The 20163-nt window shown below is 43.1% G+C and overlaps 2 protein-coding genes across 2 annotated transcripts in view; one reads left to right on the forward strand and one right to left on the reverse strand.

The window, feature by feature from the left end:
• Positions 1-20163, reverse strand: part of LOC120807505 (low-density lipoprotein receptor-related protein 1-like) — a 93076-nt gene that overhangs the window by 17009 nt on the left and 55904 nt on the right. The window contains 25 exon segments of the mRNA XM_040159647.1: positions 1076-1268; positions 1470-1674; positions 1772-1961; positions 5875-6249; positions 6464-6588; positions 6747-6898; positions 7005-7131; positions 7263-7392; positions 7742-7876; positions 8071-8202; positions 8341-8466; positions 8652-8792; positions 8948-9097; positions 9181-9275; positions 11403-11577; positions 12660-12887; positions 13714-13845; positions 14041-14285; positions 14400-14564; positions 14745-14949; positions 16335-16532; positions 17423-17668; positions 17824-18021; positions 18116-18298; positions 19798-19965. Of these exon segments, the coding sequence (XP_040015581.1) occupies positions 1076-1268; positions 1470-1674; positions 1772-1961; positions 5875-6249; positions 6464-6588; positions 6747-6898; positions 7005-7131; positions 7263-7392; positions 7742-7876; positions 8071-8202; positions 8341-8466; positions 8652-8792; positions 8948-9097; positions 9181-9275; positions 11403-11577; positions 12660-12887; positions 13714-13845; positions 14041-14285; positions 14400-14564; positions 14745-14949; positions 16335-16532; positions 17423-17668; positions 17824-18021; positions 18116-18298; positions 19798-19965 (4419 nt within the window).
• On the forward strand, positions 3468-7096 carry LOC120807504 (delta-type opioid receptor). The gene is made up of 2 exons (XM_040159646.1): positions 3468-5956; positions 7012-7096. Exon 1 carries the CDS (start codon positions 4144-4146, stop codon positions 5188-5190), a length of 1047 nt encoding a protein of 348 aa, XP_040015580.1. The 5' UTR covers positions 3468-4143; the 3' UTR covers positions 5191-5956; positions 7012-7096.

The following is a 20163-nucleotide window of genomic DNA, read 5'->3' on the forward strand; positions in this document are numbered from 1 at the left end:
CCACAGGCTCTCAAGCTTGTATGGTCGATGCGGGTATTGGAGCGCGAGAAAGTTTACTGAATGAGGCTACTTGAGGGAGAAGATGGCTGACAATATGGAAGAGGAAAAAACATAGGGCTGCATAGATTTAAAAGTATACAGACAATGGGAGATGTAAAACAAGATGAGTTGGATAAAGAGGTTAAGATGTATAGATAAAAGTGAAGTGAAAAGCAATTTAGAAGGTGTGTGTGTGCGTGTGTGTGTGTGTGGTATTAGAGCTGATGTTGGGGCTCATGAAAGGAGGTGTCTGTAACTCATCTGCTGTAGTGTCACTACCAGATTAGTTTTGTCATCCCATTAACTGCTCAGTTGAGGCAGAAAACATTTTTGTTCATGTGTTCTGAGCCAGTGAGTGCTTACGTACTTGCTTCCAAAAGGCTTGTTTGAAAATGTTTTTATTTAGGTAGTTTGATTTGTAATGGCCTTACTATTGTGGTGTTATCACCAAAGTTAAGTTACGATAATCTATGCAGTTATAAAATTTCATCATATATTTATTCAAATTCTACCTAGCAAATGACTGCTCAACTTGTAAATGTAAAAAGTGGGGTTGATATATTTTACGAGGGAAAGCAATGTGCTGAATATATGGTTTAGGTGCTATATGATATGACGTAAATTTGTCAACTGCCAGAGATTTTAATATACATTTCAAGCCATTTAAACCTTTGAGTTACTTCAATTTATTTATTAATCTTTGGTGGTATTTGGCCATTTTACAATCTTGTAGATAAACGAGCTGGACTGATTAATGGCAATAAGACAATTTCTAGGTTTGACTTTCATTTTTACACCAATATGACGAAGTACCTTGATTTGGCAGGTATTTAGTTTGCTGTATTGGCCAAATACAGGCATTCTTTCATGTGTAGGCAGTTTCTTAATTGATTTTGCCAAAAAATTTACTAAATCACATACAATCACACACAATAAAAAAATTGTATTGTGATTTTTGTCATATCACCCAGATCTCACCCACACACACACACACACACACACACACTTGGATCCCTCTCTCTGTGTAAAAACTCACAGCTATTGGTGTCATTGGCCACCGCAACGATACCCATTGGCTGCTGAGGGATGTCAGCACGCAGCACCTTCATGTCTCCTCCCGTGTATTTGTCTGCACGAAGCACAGCCCTCCTCACCCAGTCAGTCCAGAAGATGTAGTCACCGTATACAGCCAGGCCAAACGGATGGACTGGCTCATTCTTCAGCACCACCTGCAGGGGGAAGCACAACCACAGCCATGACCTCATACATTCAGGAAATTCCAGCCTTGCAACAAACTTGAAAGGATAAACAAACTGACAGTTGTTATTAGGCAATCCCATAATACAATTATACTGTGGCACAAATATTTTCCTTATGCTTCATGATGTACACCATCTGTCTGTCTGCATGTAAGTGTTTACGTCACTCACATAGCGTCTACTGCCGTCATACTCGCAGCGCTCTATCTTGTCCAGTGTTGCGTCAGAGAAATAAAGCTTTTCAGCACGGTGGTCTATGGCCAGGCCGTTAGGGGTTCGGATGTCAGTACCAATGATTACAAGGACATTGGCACCAGTCAGTGTGGCACGCATGATACTGGGAGACTGCTCATTCCAGTTGGTCCAGAACATGAGGCTGCAGGAGAGAGAAATAATCAGTACTGTGAATAGATGTAAAGTTTTGGCATTATTTAGGAGCAGTATTGTACAAGAATAACTGAATCAGTTCTGACCTCTGACATTCATCAAGGACAAAGGCTCTGGGGTGGTCATCTCCTGACATGGTGACCACCGTGTGCCGGTCAACGGCCCCCCAGCGGCTCTGATCCACAGTGTGCCGCGTGATGGTAGACGTTGTGTAGCTGGTCCAATACAGCATATCCCAGCCTCTGTGGTATGCCAAACCCTCCACCGAGCCCACATCTGAAAAAGAAAAAAGGAATGGGGAGAAGAGGGAAAAGAAACATAGAGATAAATAGAGAACACAGTGGGTAAAGAAAAAAAACAGGGAGACATTAAACCAGAATCAGGGAGGAGACAGAAGAGAAAAGAGGGAAAGGAAAAGAAGCACGTCAATCCCAGTGCTGTGTTAAAAGACCAAGTGTGGACTGTCTGGCAGCAGCTCAGTGTTGGCAAACTGCTGTGTGGCAGCACAGAATTAGGACCATGGACATGACAGCTTTGTATTAAAAACCAAGAACACAGTGTGATTCGAGGCTTTTATCCAACAAATAGCTCAGTAAAAAGGTCACAATAACAGTTACCAGCTAGCATATTACTTTCCATCGCACTACCTCATCAACAGATGAGAAGTAAAAAGTAATTTCTCTGCTCCACAGCCTTGAAATGAGTAAGAGGTTGTGCACTCCTCGCCTGCACCGAGGCCAGAGGACAGACGAGAGGCAGCCAAGATGGAGGAACACAAAGTTCTGTAGCAGCAGATAGAGAACAGCTGCTCTGCTGCTGAGAAACAATACATGCAAACACACACATGTGTATTTCAGGAGGAGTCCATTTAAAAATAACCACACATCAGATCCCTCCAATGCCAAATAACTGGTAATAGTTGCCTTTTTCTAATTGTTACTGCAATGGAACAGTGAGGGTCTGATGATTACAGCAGCCTTTTCCAGGGCTGGAGATGACTTCACCCTTTCAGGCTCGGTCCGGAGGATCAGTGAGATTCACCACCAGGTGGGACAGTTAACACTACACCTACAGTGAAATGCCACGGACATGAATCAACATTTGTCTGGCCCATGCTATGAGACGCTGAATGAAGAAAAGCAACTGGAATACCAAGCAGAGGCGCGCAACGCAAAAGCGACTCCCCTCTGCCTCTCGCAATAATAAATCAATGGCCTAAAAGTCAATAGGGAGACAAACATGAAATCCATTCACCCCTATTTCCTCTTTAGTCTGTGCTGTTAATGAATTGTAAATCTCTAGCCTGCAGCGCTCTTGACTCAAATTCTTGCTTTTCACCTCTGTTTATCTTCACATTGTTGTTGGCCTAAGCCTATCCAGGGTTCTGTACATTTCCGCTTGGTGTTTACAATAATACAGATGAGCAGAATTTATAGCTGTTCAGCTCAGCTGGTTGTACTGGCACTGCTATCTGCTGTAGGTGCGATAGCAGTTCAGTGTTTGCTGTCAGACGGGCAATAATTACCCTGATTTCTGAAGGCAAACACTACTTCAGTCTGTCTCTCATTGTGCATACACCATATCTGTGTATGTTCTGTGTATGTGTGTGCAGGGACAACACTTCTAGAAAATGTACAGATCCCTTCAGAAAATGAACAGAATAAAAAAAACGGACCCTGAGAAAAAGCTATATGTGGCCTGGTTAGGCCCTCCCACAGAAAGCAGGTCAGCCCATCTCTGTCCTGCTCTGTGATAATCAGTCCAGAGTTCACCTGCCGTTTACTTGGTTTCATCTCTCTTACTGTTGAGCTATTCGACTCTCTTTTTCCTCTTCTGCTACCATTGCGTTTCAATGGAGATCCCTTCCTCGGAGGCAGGTGGAAGGCTGATTGTGGATTGCTGAGCACGGGGCCTGATTAAGGTGTCATGTGGAGTAGCCGCCTGCCAGGAGGTGACAGGAAATCACACAATCTTCAGCATTTAGCTCTCAAAACACGGATGCTCATCACGGGAGTCTGAGGGGGGGGGGTGAAAACCCCAGCAACTAAGTAATCAATGGTGTCTTAAGTGGAGGGGGTCTGATGTTATTTTGTTCCCTCTACCGCCCCCCCGCCAATCAAAGGTGGAGCTGATTGTGAGGATTGTGAAATGGCTTGACTCACATACAGCACATGAGAAACAGCTTTGGCACAACTGTGTTTTAAAGGACATTTTTCTAGGAGGTAATGTCATTTTCACACTGTCAGCAGCTGTATGGATGTATGTAATGTGTGTATATGTATTTAACAATCACCTTTAGTCCTTATTGTTTAGTTTCAATTATCTACACCCTGGATGTTAAATTGCTGCTGTTGACCCTCACTATGAGTAATCATTCCCACATGTATTATCAGTAGTTTTATGACTGGGCGAGCATATTGACCCAACCAAAAGCCAGCAGTGTTTTAACCGTAGCAGTATGACTGAAGACACGAGCCTGCTGAGGAACTCTACAGGGTCAGAGGACCTGCTGGGGAACAGCAGTGACACTGGGCTGGGCAATGTAGAGCAGATCCTAGTCCCAATATTAGATGCACTGATTCTGGTCTTGGGGGTCGGGGGGCACACCATGGTGATGGTGATCCTGTGTGGGAGGCGGAGGAGGGGGGTGGGACAAGCTGGACGTTCTCCTCACAGCTCCATGACAGGCACAGGGACAGACATCCTCCTGCTGGCTCTGAGTGCTGCGGACCTGCTTTTGCTCTCCATGCTTCCCTTCCACACTGTTGCCATAGCCATGCAGCAATGGCCGTTTGGGGACTTCATGTGTCGTCTGGTGGGTTTCTTGGGATCAGCCTGCTCCTCAGCCAGCGTCTTCACACTGGCCACACTGGCTGTGTCGCGCTATCTGACTATGGTGCACCCTTCCAGAGCTTACTGTCTCCTCTCCCATCACCGAGTGTCTATAGCTGCTGCACTCCTCTGGGTCCCAGCTTGCTGCCTGGCTGCCCCCCAGCTGGTTTTTCGCTCTGTTGGAACCCCCCGACAAGTCCCTGATGGGTTTGCTTGCTTTGCTTTCCTGCCCCAGCGAGACCAGCTGATCTATGGATTGTTTCACTTTCTCGTGGCCTTCCTGCTTCCACTGATTACAATCGCAGTGGCCTATGGCAGAATCTACGTGTTCCTGTGGGGGAGTCAGCGTGCCGGCAGGGCCCTCCAAGTAGAGCGCTACCAGCGCAAAGTGACCCAGACCTCAGCCATGTTGGTGCTGGCTTTTACCCTGTGCTGGCTGCCGTCCTATGGCCTGACACTGGCCTTACTGGCGGATAAAAGCTCAGGGGCCACTGGCACCTCACCACGTTACGGCCCCTTCAGTGTGTTTGCACGCGTCATGGCAACCTCCTCTACAGTGATGAACCCGGCTCTCTACGTGCTCATGTCCCAAAAGTTCAGACAAGACCTACTGAGGCTCTTCAAGAGAGGAGGGCAAAGAGCAAATGGGGCTGTGGCTACGGCTGCCACCTGACAGTATTACAATCAGCAGCTCCTTTGATATAACTGAACACCTGACACCTCACAAACACTCCGCAAATCCTGACTACTGGGACTTATAATAAAAAAATTACAAGCTGAACTGCTATGCTGAAATACTCTACTATATGAATAAAATGACCAGTACCCTCACAAGGAAAGTCTACTCAGCAAGGCAAAACAACAGCACTCACAACATCTTTCCCTCTTAAAAATGTTCACCGTTAGCCTGGATATTGTACCAGATCAAACTGCTCGCCTTGGGAGGTGCTGCTCTACAGGGACAGCGGGACAAACAATGTTGAATCATGCATTCCTTGTGAAACAGATTAAAGTAAAGGCACTTTGGTAAAACATTAACAGTGCACCTGTGTTTTGTTTTGCTGAGATAAGGTGATTGACTATCTATCTGTCTCTGGGCCAGTTTATGTTTGCATACACTGTGTTGTCAAAGATCAGATAAAAAAAAAGGTCTTTCTGTTTGTTTCTAGTTTGGCTACATCTTCGGAATAAAAGCTTCCTGGTTCTGTTTATATCCAGCTGTTTTCTTCTCCAAGACTAATGACATGGGGACTATACTGGAGATAAACTGGGAAGTAAGCCTGGTGGGGGTTGATTGTTCAAGAATAAGAGGATGTAAAAAAAGGTTATCACAAACTTAAGATGTGGAAATACTCACTCTCTACTACAGTCTTGCGGTCAGATCCGTCATCGCTGATCTGCTGGATGTTGCCAAAGTGGATGTCACTGAAGAAGATACGGTTAGCTCCCTTTCCTCCACCTCCTCTGTAATCAAAAGTGAGTGCAATGACATTCTTCATGTGCTCCGGGTCTTCAAATGGTTTTATGGGTGCGTTCAGGTTGTTTTCATCTGACAGGTGGACACTCTTTAGTATGGTGCGCTCTGAGTAGAGCAGGTAGCCGTCATAGTCACGGCAGCTGCGGCCATCTTCAGCCAGCATGCCATGGGCACAAGCGCATGTGCGCTGCCCGTTGCCACGGTAAAGACAAAGCTGCTGACAGCCACCATTTTTGTCTTTGCACACATTTGTTCCTGTAAACAGACATGAAATCCAATACGTTAATATTAACTAAACTTTTCAAATTAATTTCTTAGCTCTCTAATTGAAAATGCATGAAAAGGCAAATTTAAGAAGTATTTAATTTCACAAAATACAAATCCCTTTTAAATGCGAAATTTTACCTCTCTTGCATGTAAAGCAGAGTTTTGACAGTTTCACATATTTAACAAACACCCTAGTGCTTACCTTGCTGCCTGGCCCTGTTGAAAACCTTGATGTCTTTGAGCTGCACCCCAATACCAGTCCTCAGAGACACAGAGTCTGTGGCATTGTCCTTGTTGCCTCTCTTTATGGATCCGTTAGCATGTGTCCTTCAAAGCAGACAGACAAACAGCATGAAACAGATGGTGATGCTCGCAGATATTACAGAAAAATATTAGAAATATTAGAAATGACAGCAGGCAATTATCACTCACAAATATTCAAAAAGTGAGGACAAGTAAGACTGACTAGGAGGGATAAAACTGACCTGTCACTCCAGTAAATGTAGCTCTCAAACACCGACACAGAGAACATGTCCATGTTGTTGTTGGCCAGCACCACTTCCCTGTTTTCTCCAGTTTCAAGGTTGATGCGCTCAATCTTGTCCGTCCTGGCATCGCACCAATATAGCAGACCCTCCTACATGCACACAGAGGGTAATGTTGGAGATAATGTTGTTATTCAAAGTTCACTGTCTCCACTTTAACACAGTGATATAATGCTAGAGTGGTCTGTTATGCTTTACCTCGTAGTCGATGGAGACGCCATTGGGCCAGCTGATACTGACATTGACCAGGACGGCCCTCTGAGAGCCATCCAGACGGGAACGTTCGATGCGGGGATACTGGCCCCACTCTGTCCAGAACAGGTAACTACACACACCAACACAGCAAAACAAAGAGATAACTTCCTCAGTCATCAAGGAGGAGAGAAATTACAGAAGCAGAAGCTAAAGACAAGTGGAATAGTAACTGGAGCTACACCCAGTGTTGTTTCCTCTCACCCTTTCTCAGGGTGGACAGTGATGGCACGAGGCTTGTCCAGGCCCTGGGAGATCACCACATAGCGGAAGGAGCCATTCAATCTGGCTACTTCAATCACATCAAAGCCTTGGTCCGTCCAGTAGATGTTTCCTGTGGAGGATGGAGGAGGAAGCAATGATGCTCTGGCTGATCCTGAGCATGTGCTGCATGTGTATTGATGTAGAAATGGACCCCTGTCGGACCTCTTTTTTAACACTTAAAGTGACATTAAGTGACCTTGTTTCCTCTCTCACTGGAATAGGTTCTCCTTGCTTTTAATTTATCTCCTTTTCCTTTTCTAATGCATGGTAACAGACAGTGACAGACAGTCACAGAGCAAGATTGATAGATCGACTGACAGCCAAAGTGCAACGCAGTTTATCAGTTTGTTTACTTGATACAGTTTGAAATCCGTAACGTGTTTTTTTTTTTTTTTATATATGTCTGGGTTGTCTCTCACCTGCTATCCAGTCCACAGCGATGCCTTCCACTCTGCCGATGCCATTAGTGACCACATCCTCTCTCCAGGTCTGGTCTCTCTTGGCCCTGCTGATGGTGCTCAGGCCCATATCCACCCAGTAGATAGTGTCATTGTCTGGGAAAACACATATTAAGAGTCGCACTGAGCAGAGCTATCTTTTACCCAGTAACATATACTTAATGCAGTGGTGAATAAAGTTGTTTTTTCAGCTACATCAAATACACAAAGTACCTACATATCAGTGAATTTCTTTATTATCCAGCATTTGAGAAAAAAAACATAAAATGTATGTTAGAAGAAAGTCTTACCAGCATGGAAATCTATGCCCACAGCTAGGGATGTGCCTGACACTGGTACAAGAGCATCAGACTTGTCTGATGGGTCCAAAGGAATACCACGTATGCCCTCGTGCACAGAATACAACAGGAAAGAGCCAACACCTACAGCAGACAAATAAAATTCCCAGTTTTTAGACTTTGAAAAGTTTGTTCTGCATTACACACTTATCATTTCTGTCAGTTTATTCAAACTGAATTTGGCTCAATCAAGAATACAGTATGTGTACGAATGTGTCGTACCCTCACAAGACTGCTGTCCTCTGCGCAGGCTGTATCCTGCTGTGCACATGCAGGCTCTGGTGGTCGGGGAGGTGGGGAGACACAGCTGGGAGCAGTCTCCATTGTTATTACTGCAGAGATTGGTGCCTGAGAACACAAACGCACAGGAACAAATACACAAAACAAATCAAAAAGGAGTTACAGAGACATAAACAGATGTGCTTTAGTGTAGATAAACAGGCTACATGCAGCAAGCAGACAAGAGATGAGGACTTATTTTCTTCCCTTTGTTTCGCCAAGTAATTTAACAGAAACAACAAACAGCTCTGCACCTTTCTGCACAGTTTCATTGTAGATTTTCATGTGCATCATGGGGGATGTGCTGTTCCTCAGGACTTTCCAGTTGGCCCCGTCCTTCTTGTCACAGGTTCCTATCTGGTCAGTACCTTGGTCTGCCCACCACAACTTGTCTCCTGAAGGACAAAACACACAACCGGATGGTCAACACGCTTCACTGGAATCAGATCTAACACTGGAATGACCATATAAATCTTGTGTCACGGTTGGAATCTCTCCACCTTCATCTACATATATCACTGGCTAAAATGAACATTTTCTGGAGACATACCCATGATGGCCAGAGCAGTGGCCTTGGTCAGCTTGCCCTTGACCCCCTCAAGCACCTCCAGTCCAGAGCCATCCAGTTTGCAGCGGCTGATGGTGCTGTTTCCTGAGCTGATCCAGTAAAGCTGCTCTGTGTCAAAGTCAATAGAGAGACCTGGAAAACAAAGACAGATCTGACGTGTAATGACCTGTCGCTAGGGCATGCTGTCTCTCATGCAGTCAAAGCACGTCACTCACCGACAGGGCCTTTCTGGTTGGTGAAGAGGACACTGCGGTTGCTGCCGTCTGTGTTGGCCATGCTGATGTTGTCCCCATCTGTCCAGTAGAGTTTCCTGAAGGAGGTAGGCAGAGAGAATAAGCTAAATTACAGTGCACATGAGCAAGAGAGGGAGAGCGTGTTTTATTTACAGCACCAAACTCAGTCAATAAGGCCACCGAATAACACTCACAGGCTTCATAACACAAACCTCGTTGCTCACAGTATGGCAAAATTGCATGGCTTTCTTATTGACAAAAGGTATAAAAATCTCATGATCTGAGGAAAACAATTTGTTGTCCCAAACTTTCTTTTACAAGGAAAGAACTGCAAACAGCTTGCAAGCTAGATTCTTTCATCAACATTGGAAATTTTAAAATTTCACTATGTAATGTTTCTTATGACTCTTAATAATTATTATTGTTGGCTGATTGCTGGATAGTTTTGTTTATCTTTGGCCACAGTTTGTTTGCTGGTTTTGTGGTTGTATGTTAGATGTAACAAAATGTTTTCTCTCGTGAAAAAAATTATCTTGATTTCAATCAGATTTCCTAGTTAAGTGAAATAATAACAACAGTAATGGTAATAGTTGCAACAAAATACTGTAGAAACTGCGGAGCATCTGGTCTGCAAATCATACCAAACCGTCTGTGACCTTTATAGGAATTTTTTTTAAAATTGCAATATGTCTTTTTCAATTTAAAGCTCAACCAAGTTTAACAGAAGCTGATGAAGTTAGGTGAAGCAGAAATATAGCTGAGCTGGCAAACTGGACAGTACAGATCCACTGTAAATCTATTTCAAAGCATTCAGTTCAGCAGCTAAAAAATGTCCTCTCTGACTCATCATCGCATCGTTGACTCCCTCACTCTCCTACACCATACGCACACTCACATAAACACCTTTCTTTTGCCTTCGAGTTCCTTGCTCCTCAAACTAGTCAAAGTCCTCAATGAACACACATACAGTATGCACCCACATGCAGAGTATGCAGCATAATATGATTGTGTGTTACTGTGTCTAGGATGTGTGCAGTCTATGTTTAATTTGTACCTATCCTCTGCCCCCATCACCCACTTCCTGTCAAATCCTACCACATCCACCACACCCTTCATTTGTTTGTTAACATGCCTTTAAATAAAGTTTCTGAGGCATCTAAACTCCCACTGTCGTGTTTTAAACACACACACACACACACACACACACACACACACACACACACACACACACACACACACACACACACACACACACACACACACACACACACACACACACACACACACACACACACACACACACACACACACACAGAGTTTGGGTTTCTTCCTCCCTAACTGTCTTTGTCCCCACCCACTCCTGAACATATTTTGGGCAGTGTGTTTGTCTGCCAGAAAGAGAGGACAGCCCAAGCATATGGATCTAGCATCTGCTTCTCATTTTCCCCCATGCCAACAATGCTCAGATCGGAAACATTCCTCCACTTAAGTAGGCTAAGTCTTTTAAAGAGAGGAAGGAGTACACAAAAAAACACAAGGAGGCAGAGACATTTCTTAAGAAAATATCCTTTCTTCAGCCAGTTCAAATACTCAAAATCACACATATTCCTGCAAGACAAAACTATATATATATAAATACAGATGGTTTGTCTCTGCTGTGCTGGTAAGAAGAGAGGCCGAAGTCAGGTTGGGGAGCTGAAGGGGATGAGGTTTCAAGACGGAAGACTGAAGGGAATAAATGGACATTTGCTGAACAAGGCAGGGGGGGACAGGATGTAAAATAAACACGAAAACAGAAAAAGCAACAGAAAGCGACAGAAACATTGGCTCTAAATAATTCATAGATAGTCTATTTGAGCACAGAAGTTATATTTCAAAATAGAAGTGGAGCGGGGGGGGGGCACAGGAGAAAGATGACACGAGGGGAGAAAAATTGGAACGATTTCCTGAGTGAAGAAACAGTCAGAGGTCAGCAACCATTTCTACCAAACTACTCTGCCCGTCATCACTGAATGCAAACAGAGGGGGGCCTGACAGCCAGACAGTGCCCAAGTGTGTATGAGTGTGTGTGTTCACTTCTGTGTATATGTGACATAGGTTAAAGGTGAAATAAGCAGGGTGTCTAAGAGCCATTTTTGAAAACTTCATTTTGACAGCTTTAGGGAGTGTGTGTGTGCGTGTGTGTGTTTGTGCATACAACCAACCCTAGTATTGGATGCAGTACTAGGCAGTGTGGTTTGTCCAGGCCCTGGATGACAGCATTTTTGAAGGAGCCGTCCAATCTGGCAACATTAATCTGTTTCTTATTGGCATCGTAGCTGGTCCAGAATAGGTTTCTGGACACCCAGTCCACTGCTAGGCCGTGGGCATTGGGCAGATCTGAAAAAAGATAAACAAAATATACACAGAGCCATTAATCAGCCTTCTCAGTCGTCAAAAATCAAAAACTCTGAAATGCTTTTTGCATCATTATCTAATTCAGAACTCAGAGAGGAAGGGGGAAGAACTGTAACAAAAGTCATTAAAATCGACCCTACGTTAAGCCCCTCCTCCCTTTGTTACGGTTGCCACACCTGTTTAGCAGCTCAGTTTACAATGACAAGTGTGGCAGATTTACCACTCAAAATTCAAAGTAATTTTTGAAACAGTGGTTCTTTGATTTCACACAGCAACGGACAAAAGCAGTCCTCTCATTTCTAGCCTACAGCCATTCATTATAGCAGCTGAACTGTCACTAACAGATTTTACCGGCTGTAAGTAGCTGGCTAATTAACATTAATTCTGTAATTTGGCTGAAAACTTCCCCCTCAGGTGACTTTTGAATGGGTACTGGAGTTTGAAATCAAGAACCATGTAAAAGGGTCTTATATATGCCCTTGATATGCTAAAAGACTGCGGCTAAAGCTACATTTCCTAGGCATAAAAGACGCCACCCACCAAAGTCTTTGCGTGCGCTGCGTCACTCATACTAGGGTTTAATGAGACCGCTTTGGCAAGTGCCTACTTACAGTTGCTAAGCTATGACTGGATAATTGCTGTTTGGAGGAGGGGTTTTGCAAACAGTCAATTACAGTGTAGATTTCTTTGTAAACTATGCCCCAAGAACAAAAATTTAAAAAAAATTGTACCACAATACAGTGTAGTTAGGATCATGTTTTTTTTTCTTTCAAATAAATCTGGGAATTTATAATGGCTTCTTTTGAATAATAAAAAAAACAAAAAAACAAAGTGCAAAAATTGTTAATGGATAAATTACAGGATGTTTACTTGCAGGAATGAACACCATCTTTTAAAGGCACATGAACATATAATCTGGTGTAAATCTGTTTAAAACCAGGCTGCTTTTTTATCAAAAATAATTTTTTTTTTTTTTTTTTTTTTGGAAAAAGAAAAATCTGAAAAAACGGAAAACAATGAGCCTTAAGTATATTGAGTATATGGCTGCGTTGCCTTCTCCATACCAGCAGACACTACAGTCTCAACTCCAGTCCCATTGATGAAAGCTCTCTTGATGGTCTGCGTGCGGACGTCTGACCAGTAAATACGGTGCTCCAGAGCGTCATAGTCCACCACAGTCACATTGTCAATGTCCGGCACAGTGAAGGAGATAATGTAGTTGTAGTATGGGTTGTCGATGTCCACTCCTCTGATCTCGATCTGGCGGGCGTACAGCAGGAACTGACGAGACTCTGCGGGGGGAGAGAAGATTTTGACATGCAACCTTCAAAATTCAATGGGCGTATTTAGGAGGTAAATGCAGCTTCAAATCAAAAGTCAAATACATGAGTTCAGACTAATGCCAGAGTTGTGCATTAGTGGTTTCAGCATGGATGGGTGCATCTGCACATTACTCCTGCCATTTGAACAAACAGTTAATCCAATTGCATCTCTGACTCTTACGATTGTCTCCTGCTGGCGAACTCAACAGCACAGCTGTGATAGCGAAAGTGGATTCAGTCAGTGCAAATACATTACAATTGCCTTGGTCTCAACAGTCATATCATCATTTAAATGTGTGCAGCTTAAATGATAGACAAGAAGACAGGCAAGGAGAAAGGGAGAGGGGCAGAGTAATGACAGTGTCAGGCTGTATCAGCCAGGCCAGACTAGGTGGTAGATGTGGAGGGTTGTGGCTGATGCTTGCATCAGACAGAATGGGGCTCTCCATTCCATTACCCCTGAAGATAATAGAAAGTGTTGCCCTGAATACTAAACTCACACACTGAATAAACAGGCCCACTCTCAGTTTTCATGGACAGACACTTCAATGTGCTCCAAAGCTGTCACAGCAATTGCACCTCAAAGTGAAAAAAGTATAGATTGTTTAATCCTCTCTCTCTCATTCACACACACATACACACAAATTGAAATAAACAACTCTACAAGGACAGGGATTACACTGTGGCATTCAGCAAGAGTTTTGCCAAGACAAGGAGTTCAGAGGGCTGAGAGGGGAATCAAAGAGCATGTTTTCTACAGTAACTGCATTTATGTACAGTATGTGTTCGAACTTACCAAAGCAAGTGCGTTTGTCAGCGCCCAGTTTCATGAGGTGAGGGCAGGCACACGAGAATGTCTGATTATAGTTGATGAGACATAGATGAGAGCAGGGCTCCTTGCCATCCTTAGCCGCACATGGGTTAGGAGCTGGGGAGAGGGGAGTATGGAACAATAATTCAGCATGTGTACTCATACATGTTTTTGCAAGGTTGACAAGGGTTGTCCTTCTCCTAATGAACATACTAGCTGTAAACAAACAAACTAGTTGCTTTAAGCTTTTCTGTAGCAATATCTTAAACTGCAGCTCGAGAGTATGTGTATGTGCATCTGTGTGTTTCTCACCCTGCGGCTGTCTGGATGGATGGTAGACTTGGAGGTCAAAAGGTTGTGTGTTGGTTCTCTGGACTACAGTGACATTGCTCCCGGTCCACTTGTTTGCCTTGGCCAGGGTGTTGGTCCTCCAGTCTGTCCAGTAAACCTCTCCACCATACATGGTGACCGCAAAGGGATGTGACAGATACTCGTGTCCCCTCAGAACCTCGATAAGCCCAGAGCCATCATACTTGGCTGAATAAATTGCATCAGATCTACGTAGAGCACAATTTTAAGTTACATTTCTGGGTATAACTAAGAAAATACTGTATGTGCATCAAACAAAGATGTTTGTGTGAGTGTGTTCATGTCTGTGCCCTTTGTATGACCTGGCATCGATCCAGAGGATGCGGCGCTCTAGGTAATCCACAGTCAGTCCATTTGGCCAGCCTCCATTGCCAGTTTCCTTATGGATGGTCTTCCTGCCTTCTCCACTCATGGATGCAGCTTCAATCCTCGGCAAGCTGGCATCCCAGTCTGTCCAGAAGAGGATCCTGTAACGTAATGCCAAAACATGGGCATGCAGTTATTCAAACAATAAGGTAGAATACGTACAGGATCAGTGTGTAAAACAAGCCGAACAATTACTGCACCAAAACATTTAGGCTTCTAATTGATGCAAATGAGTTTTGTTAGGAATGAGCAGGAGATAGAGTAAGCAGTGCAGTCATTACCCGTCCCGGGGGTCCAGGGCAATAGCTCGAGGGTGCTCCACCTCCCCAGCCAGCAGTGTGGTCCTCATAGTGCCATCCAACTTGGCTACTTCTATCTGATCCAGGTTGCTTTCCACCCAGTAAATGTTTCCTGCTATCCAGTCCACTGCCAGGCCCTCAGGGGTAGCCAGCCCATACTGGATTACCACATCAAAGCTGGTTAAAGCTACGAGGACAGATGAAAAAGACAGGAGAGATGGTCAAACAACTTGTTTTGTTTTGTATGTTTATACTGTATGTTGTACATTACTCATCTATCTATCTATCTAACAACCATAATGGAAGAGAAAGCAAGACACTACTTATTTAGATTTTCTAACCATGACATTGGTTAAAATGTTTTTGCATCATCCATCTTTGTTTAAAACTGCTAGAGAAACCCTATCTAATCATATTTCATCTTGCTGCTCAATAAAATAAACATCCCTCCGGGGCGCTTAAGTTTCTTAACGAATTCACACAGTATTTCAATATGTATGGATAAATGACTGGGATTTACAGATTGTGCTGTATCCCGAAGCACTGATCCATTTTGCTTCAGTATTTATGAATAATATAATTGTAAATAACATTGCAGAAAAACATTGCATCACAAACTTTAATTCCTTTAATTACATGACTGGACGTTATGTTTGGGAGAAAACACTTTAGTACAATAAATGAAAGCATAAATAAATACAGTAATGGCACAGCATGGGGTGTGATATTGCGATTTCCAAATGGTCGTTAGAAAATCTAAATATGTGGTGTCTTGCAGGGCTACAGAGACATTTTCCAGCCTCTTTCAAACCCTTTCATTTTCCACTGGGTCCCTAAACAGAGAGACATGTCTAATTATTTGTGATGAGTCATTATCCTGTCTGGAGCAATGAAAACACACATTGGCTGTATGTAGCCTGTAGCATATAGCCACATGTACAGACAAATACACATAAATGCAACATGACTTCAGAGTGGACTGGCTCATTATTACTGCTGCAGTGATGATAGGGCCTTGTGTGCGATGTCTGGCCTTTATAAGGCCACATCTGATTTTCTGGTCACAATAAGCCATAGCACCAGCACTCACAGTGTAGCTTTACGTTGCTGCAATTTTACATGTTTTTTTTTTTTTTAATATTCTTGCCTGCTAGGCAGTCTCCGTACGTAAGTACAAATGGTTTACCTCAAAGGAACTACAATATACTGTAGTTCCCTTGGGTGAAACACTGTATTTAGAGATTAAAATTTTATGACTCATACAAGTCCCTTGAATCCCATCAAACCCAGTACAGTAACATGTACTTCACACCTCAATGTTAATATCTTTTTTTTTTTTACAGAAAGCCATGTGTATTACAAGTTCAGCGTCTAAATATCTGTCTTCCCTTTAATGGTGTTGTCTTAATCAGATATGTAAATCCCCTGATGTCCGCTGATGTAAACGTAATCTCTATCTGCTGATGAAGACCATGTGATGAGGCAGAAAGCTCCAAAAGAACTCTCTATTGGATCGCAATTTCCTTGTCAAGATTGTCTATTAAGTACATTAACTGTGTTGCATACGCTCACCTCCATTCTCTGACAGCTTCCCGCGATAGATCTTATCCTCCACCACGTCAGTCCAATAGAGGGCGCTCTGGCTGAGATGGAAGTCAAGGGCGATGGTGTTTCTTAGGCCCGGTACCAATACACTGAACTCTCCCTTATTCAGATCAATGCGGCGGATCTCGTGGCGGTTTGAGAAGATGATGAAAGGTTTGAAAGGATCTGTGAAAATGAAAAGGGAAAGATCAGAGACCATCTTTAAAAGAAGAACCGACCACACCATAAAGGGTTAAAACCATTTGCTTGGTCACTGTTTATTGTTACTCAAAATACTGCAGAAAAGCTCTGCTGGAAATGAAAGAGGAGCTGTGTTGACAGTGGCTGTAATCCTGGGTAATTAAAACGCAGTGTAAATAAGACAGGAGTTATCTGCAATTAACAGGCAGCCAGACAGGCAGCAGGATGAATGACGGGGTGTTCGTGGCTAGTCTCTAAGACCTGGCAGTGAGGAGCAAAATCATAAATTCATGTTTCCTCACTGGCTAGTTGCTAAAGGGGGGGAAAACTATATTCTTTATGTGGATGATAAAATTCAAAGCTGATTTAATGTGACTGAGCAGTTTCCGTTTTTCACATCTTGCCCTCTCGCTGACTTTAATTAAACGCATTTCTGCTCTTCACTTGACACTTAGTTAATAGTATACTCAATAATAGTGGAGATCCTTTTCATAAAACAGCTAATAATAACGACAACTAGAAACCAATGTCCAGGTCTTTTCATCTTAGTGAATTGTCTGTCTATTGTCCAAAGAAGTATCCCACTTTGGCTTACTGCATCTTCTCCATATCACACTGGTATGGAGAAGATGCAGTAAGCAGTATGGTACTTCCTGCTGGAGTAGCGTCTCCTCATCCCAAACCCACACCACACTTCTTGATTCTGAAGTCTTGAACCTTGACAAAGCCCAGACCCCCGTAACTTCTCTCACTCACTTCTTTACTGTACAGCTACTGTCAATCTAATGTTGAGCTTCCTCACTGATGTCTTCTGATTCCCCTAACCCTACACCCTGACCATCTTACCCTCCTGCACTGTTTCCTCTGTCCTTTACCTGTGCTCTTGCAGTTCTCCATGTCAGGCTCCAGTTCCCAGCCCTCGTAACATGAGCATTTCACACTGAACTTGTCCTGCTCACAGCGTTGACTGCACTTTAGGTGTTTGGCACAGAAACTCTGGATCTGACAGGTCTTGTTGTCAGGCCCTAACTCCATGCCCAGTGGACAGGAACAGATCACTCCCTCGCCTGGGGCCACTGTGCAGTTATGGCTGCAGTCGCCATTGTCCAGTGAACACAAGTCTGTAAAATAGAGAAAATCAGAGTACTGACGCAAGGGAGATCTGCAAAGAACTGTTATCAAACCACTGAAGCCATGATTTTAAGATGTAGAGTTTTAATTGGTTTTATGGTGCTCTCTGTACTGAAACACAGCCTTGGAACTGTCGCCTCCCTACCACATAGTTTCTCATCAGAGCCATCTGGGCAGTCATCTTTGCCATCACAAAGTTTCTCCGAAGGCAGACAGATGGTGGAGTCATTGGCGCACACATGGTGAGAGAGCTTACACACCAGCGCCTCACAATTGTCCTCGTCTGAGTTGTCCTCACAGTCACTGTCACCGTCGCACACCCAGGCTTTGCTGATACAGCGTGCTATGGACAGAAGGCAAGGTTACGTTAAAAATAAATACTTAAGCTGACTTTACATACATCACATACTTCTTAATTTGAAGTATGGTCTCCTCACCAGAGTCCCTGCAGCCAAACTTGACAGCTGGATCACACATGTGTGTGACGCCCTCACAGTTCTTCTCATCGCTCAGGTCCATGCAGTCAGTGTCACCGTCACAGCGCCAACGCAAGGGGATGCACAGGCCGTCCATTCGACACTGAAACTCGTCTGTATGACAACCCCCAGGAGGACGCGTGGCTGTGGAGAGAAAGACATCATGAGACCCAATAATGACATTGTCTTCTCCCTCTGCCTGCATTAATCAAAGCAGGGCACGCAGCCTTGAGCAGAGACGATTTTGCCACATCAAAAGCCTGTAAAAACAAAAAGTAATGAGCTGAAATCTGGATAGCACCAAGTCTGGACAGATTCAAGTATGCATTCAGAAGGTCACTGTTTTGGTCATAAACCCCATCTGACAGTGAATCAATTTTTTTATTGTTTCACTGTTAATAGAAGCATAATTACTAATAGATCATTAAAAGTAGCTATATATATATATATATATATATATATATATATATATATATATATATATATATATATATATATATATATATATATATATATATAATTTATTGATATTTTAAGAAGAGCAGTTATAATATCATTCACTTTAAACGACTAGAGTTGTTAGGTGCCAGTGGTGGTACCCATTAGACTGGTGCCAGTGTGACTAATAGGGACCAGAGACCTATTACATCTGCCGACTGAATGTAAATACTAGCCATAATTTTAGCACGGAGCTCACTTCACGGAGTAAAATGACAGAACAGTCTAGAGATGCAACCACCCACCCATGATAATAACAACCACCTGTCATGTTCCATAAATATTGTAAAAAAAAGTACCAGTGGCAATTTGTTTGCGAATAGTGGCTTTTAATGCTAGCTTTAGGTTTTATTATTGACAAGTTACTCAAAGATATTCTTGGTTATTAGGGGCCGTATTTCTTTGAATCAAATACACAATGCTTAATACATCTTGCTCAGCCCCTTTTGGCATTTTCATGTCCAGGATTGCACAGCACGAAACAGGTAGGGATCAGGAGAAATCCATTATCATACATTATTAGTGGGTTTGCTGGCGGCTGGTACCAACTGCAGTCAGTCCCATCAGCTGCAGCAACTCATATTTCTACATAGCATTTATATTCTTCAGGTCCTTTCCTTTCCGATTTTATACATATTTAGATTCTGCACTTCAAGATGGACAGTAATCTTGCCACAAATATGTGCTATTGAGATGAGTCTCTTTTTAGTTTAATGCACCATTAAACCATACCAGTTAGTGTGTTAGATTTCACAGACATTTAAGTTACTTAATTTGTCGTAATTACAGGGTATGGCATGCTCCTGCAGGTGTGCTGCGTGAACAAGGACAGGAAGTTGAAATTAAGGTGAAACCAGCCTATGCAGTACTCTTTAAAAGCAAGTGTGGGCTGAAAATGTAAATGCACACAGGCTTAGTAACAAGTAACAAGAGATTTTTTTTACAAGATAACCTGACTCTTGCCATTTTGGTATAAAGTTGAAGATGCATGGCTTGCTGGGAAATGTTTATTTAATAATTTAAAAGGATTTCTTATGTACCTGAATTTCTTATTTCTCACATACAATAATCTGCTGCAGGGAAGAGTTTCCTAACTGTCAGTAGGTGTAGCAAACACTACCTGATCGGCAGTTTAAGACACTGACCCTGATTGGTGCAGTTTGCGTTGGTCTCGTCGCTGTAGTCCCCACAGTCATTATCTCCATCACACGTCCAGTAATCTGGGATGCAGCGGCCGCTGTTACATTTGAACTGTGCGCTGGAGCAGGAGTGACTACAGCCTGCCTCATCACTGTTGTCCCCACAGTCATTATCTGAAAAAAAAAAAACACAGTTAAACAACACCCACTCTCTCATATTACGCGGCACCCACTGCCTCAAATGGAAAAAATATACATACATACATATATCAATATGCAGAAAGTAATTACTTTTCTTTTTTCACAATTAACACATTGACAGTGAAAACTATGGAATACAAATGAAATAGAATATGAGAGCAGAGAGTTAAA

This window comes from Xiphias gladius, chromosome 21 (assembly GCF_016859285.1).
Source record: "Xiphias gladius isolate SHS-SW01 ecotype Sanya breed wild chromosome 21, ASM1685928v1, whole genome shotgun sequence".
Classification (NCBI taxonomy): Eukaryota; Metazoa; Chordata; class Actinopteri; order Istiophoriformes; family Xiphiidae; genus Xiphias; species Xiphias gladius.

Bases quoted from the DNA above. Each gene is read 5' to 3' on its own strand.
- LOC120807504 (XM_040159646.1), top strand. From the start codon at position 4,144: ATGACTGAAGACACGAGCCTGCTGAGGAACTCTACAGGGTCAGAGGAC.